Source organism: Macaca nemestrina, chromosome 17 (assembly GCF_043159975.1).
Source record: "Macaca nemestrina isolate mMacNem1 chromosome 17, mMacNem.hap1, whole genome shotgun sequence".
In the NCBI taxonomy this organism is placed as follows: domain Eukaryota; kingdom Metazoa; phylum Chordata; class Mammalia; order Primates; family Cercopithecidae; genus Macaca; species Macaca nemestrina.
The window spans coordinates 73,021,362-73,024,773 of NC_092141.1; the positions used below are offsets into that span (position 1 = coordinate 73,021,362).

At 48.1% G+C, this 3,412-nt stretch overlaps 1 protein-coding gene across 1 annotated transcript; it reads right to left on the reverse strand.

Moving 5' to 3' along the window:
* Positions 1-1,813: 1,813 nt before the first annotated feature.
* Positions 1,814-3,412, reverse strand: LOC105469367 (somatotropin-like). The gene is made up of 5 exons (XM_071083435.1): positions 3,298-3,412; positions 2,876-3,036; positions 2,531-2,650; positions 2,273-2,437; positions 1,814-2,011 (listed from the first exon to the last, which is right to left on the reverse strand). Exons 1-5 carry the CDS (start codon positions 3,305-3,307, stop codon positions 1,814-1,816), a joined length of 654 nt encoding a protein of 217 aa, XP_070939536.1. The 5' UTR covers positions 3,308-3,412.

Sequence of the window (3,412 nt, forward strand, 5' to 3'; positions counted from 1 at the left end):
TAATGGATGCCGGAGGATAAGATTCCCAAAGTAGAAGAAACTAGACTGACTTATGAGGCCCTTCTAACTTCAAAATGCCATAATTTTAAAGCCAGATAGTAAAAGAACTACGTAAGATGTAGGAATGACTTCTGAACTGAGAAATGCAGCAGCTCCAGAGTTCTTATTATTTCAGCTTTCGGCCACTCCCCAAGGACTGAGTTATTAACTGTAAAATAGCCAAAAATGAACACAAATGGGTCTCATTATCAAGAAAATTCATTATAGTACATAAGAATCAGAACTTCTAAAGAAGATTAATTAGGGGGTTGATTTTTTGCATTGCAGAATAATTCCTGACTTCATGAAATCATTTTTGGATACTAGAGTTCCTGTGAGCATCTTAGTATCGATTTATAGGTCACCAGTCACTTAGCCAAAGTGCTTGGCAGAGTAAACTCTTAACTCTAAAGAACTAACCACCGCTCTTTAGTGCTTCTCAACACTAAACATCTGAAATGTTCATTATTTCCTAACTGTCAAGGAAAACAATATAATTTCACAACAGATATTTAGACACTCCATCAGAAAACACAAAACATCCAAAAATTCAATGCAGAAATAACTACAATTTCTTGAGTACTATAATATATCAAAAATGTCACTGTGTTTAATCCTCTCATAATCCTAGTAAAGCAATATATTATTATCTCAGCTTGGTCAAGTAATTTATTCAGGAGCACTAAATTATGTAAAAACCAAATTTTTCTGATTCTTTCCCTTACACCAAGTTCCCCAATCAGCATCTCTTAGAATAAACTTGCTCACAAACAGCTTGGAGACCATGTGTGTTTGGGTTAATTTTTGCTCTTAATATATGTTCAATATGTGTTGCCAGTGTTTAAATGTTAGATTTCACGTAAAGGTCTGAATATCCTAGCTGTCTCAAAGAATCAGAAGGTCTGGAAGCCCTGTCCCTGCAGTCCTGATGGTGACAGGCTGGGTGGGTCCTACCTCAGCAGGGGCTTGAGTGCTGCAGATTGTGCTGGTTCTCACCCCTCTGTGTTGCATCCACCAAAGGAAAGCGAGTGTCATCTGGGATTTATCCTATTCCATCCAGCCCTCATTGCTTACATTGATATCTTCCTGGCACCTGTTGTCACTGCATTTGCAACCCCAAATAAAATCTCTCTTCCACTTCCCTCACCCTAATTCTGATTCCAAAAGCTCTCGTTCTGTATGTCTGAAACTCATTTTTGCATTGTTCTCATTTCCCAAGAGTAGTTGGGCTTAAGGAATATTGATCTTAAAGTTGTTCTGCACACAAGTAATTCTATTATATTGTTTCCTCACCTGTTGGGAAGCTTTTGCCTCGGCACTTAATAGCCCATCTTGTTTTCATTTCTTCTCATTCCTGGGGGGCCAGGTTTGGTGTTGATGGTAATGGTGGGACAGGAAGAAATGCCTTCAAGTCATCTCTGGGATGACCATTGAGCTATGACCAGTGAGCTGGGACCACTGACCTGATGGAATGGCCTTAGTGAGTAACAGACTGCAGTGATGTGTCAGCTTTCTTATGGCACAGGAACAACCAAATCTCTTATATTTCAGTGGCCTGGTTCCCAATAGACCCTGCAGGCCCTACAGGTTGTCTTCCCAAGCTGCCCCTTGCTTCACACCACCACCTTCCACCCCGCAATATTATAGAAGGACACCTAGTCAGACAAAATGATACAACTTAATTTTATTAGGACAAGGTTGGTGGGCACTGGGGTGGCACCTTCCGGGGCCAGGACAGGCACTGGGGAGGGGTCACAGGATGCCACGCGGGCACCTAGAAGCCACAGCTGCCCTCCACAGTGCGGCACTGCACCATGCGCAGGAATGTCTCGACCATATCCATGTCCTTCCTGAAGCAGTGGAGCAGCTCGTAGTTCTTGAGCAGTGAGTCATCGTTCTGTGAGTCTGTGTCAAACGTGCTGTAGGTCTGCTTGAAGATCTGCCCAGTCCGGGGGCTGCCATCTTGCAGCCTCTGCAAAGTGAAGGAAGAGAAGGAGAGGCTGAGCGCTTGGTCACTGTTCCCTCCCTCCCTCTCTCATTCATTCATTTTCCTCCCTCCCCTTCAGGGTGTAGAGAAAGACCTGGAGGATTGATTCACCAGGGGAAATGAAGACTAAGGTGAGTTCTCTTGGGTCAGGGCCTGACTGCTAAAAAGAGGGCAGCAGTGTTTCTCTCCCCCAGCCCTCGAAGCCAGTGAGGTTGCAAGATTGGGGAACCCTGGCGCCACCCTCACCCGCATCAACGTTTGGATGCCTTCCTCTAGGTTCTTTAGGAGGTCATAGGCATCGCTCTCCGAGGTGCCATACACCAGGTTGTTGGCAAACACACTCCCGAGTAACTGCACGGGCTCCAGCCACGACTGGATGAGAAGCAGGGAGATGCGGAGCAGCTCTAGGTTCTGCAGGGGAAGGACACGCAGTGGCTGTGCTGCCCGGGGGCTCTGACCACAGGCCTCCCCTATCCCCACCTTGGGGAGAAGGTATCCACTCACGGATTTCTGCTGCGTTTCCTCCCTGTTGGAGGGTGTGGGAATAGACTCTGAGAAGCAGAAGGAGGCCTGGGGGTTCCCCATGAGCGAATGCTTCTTTTCCTTTGGGATGTAGGTTTTTTCCTAGGAGAAGGACCCCCCCACCAAGAGGGACTGCTGGTCTCTATGCTGGAGACCAGCTCCCATTGTTACTTCTCTGAGAACCTTGCTCAGTGTATGCTCATCTGCCGGCATTTTCGCTTCAGAAAACAACCCTGAGCTCCTTAGTCTCCTCCCATGACTTCCCAGGCGGGGGAAAGTCACCCCTTCTTGCCACCCCTGACATGCACCCATTCCCCAAGAGCTTACAAACTCCTGGTAGGTGTCAAAGGCCAGTTGGTGCAGGCGATGGGCTTGCATCATAATGTTGTCAAAAAGCCTGGATAAGGGTACGCTTGGGACCCTACCAGCCTCTTGAAGCCAAGGCAGGCAGAGGAGGGCAAAAACCAGGAGCAGGGATGTCCGGGAGCCTGGGGAGAAACCGGAGGGCAACGGAGGGAGCCAGAGAGCAAGAGGCCAATGCTCTCCCCGCCCCAGGAGCTGTTTGTTTTTCTCTCTCCATCCCTCCAGGGACCAGGAACATTCTGATATTGGTTAAATATCTGGGCTTAGATGGCGATACTCACATTCAGAAGCCCCAAACCTGAGGGTTAGTGCCCCCGTCCCATCTACAGGGCGCCACCTGTCCCCTCGGGACACATCGTGTCGAAAGGGATTTTAGGGGCGCTTACCTGCAGCCATTGCAGCTAGGCGAGCTGTCCACAGGACTCTGAGTGGTTCGGGCAGTCGGGCTTTGAGATCCTGGAGCTGGTCTCCTGTGGGCTCTTTTTATACCCTGGCCCCTTA

What these genes read in the sequence shown, in the direction of transcription:
- LOC105469367 (XM_071083435.1), bottom strand. An exon ending in AGGAAACGCAGCAGAAATCC is followed by an intron (nt 2,438 to 2,530) that starts GTGAGTGGATAC and finishes CTTCCCCTGCAG; the next exon opens with AACCTAGAGCTGCTCCGCAT. An exon ending in GCATCCAAACGTTGATGCGG is followed by an intron (nt 2,012 to 2,272) that starts GTGAGGGTGGCG and finishes TTCACTTTGCAG; the next exon opens with AGGCTGCAAGATGGCAGCCC.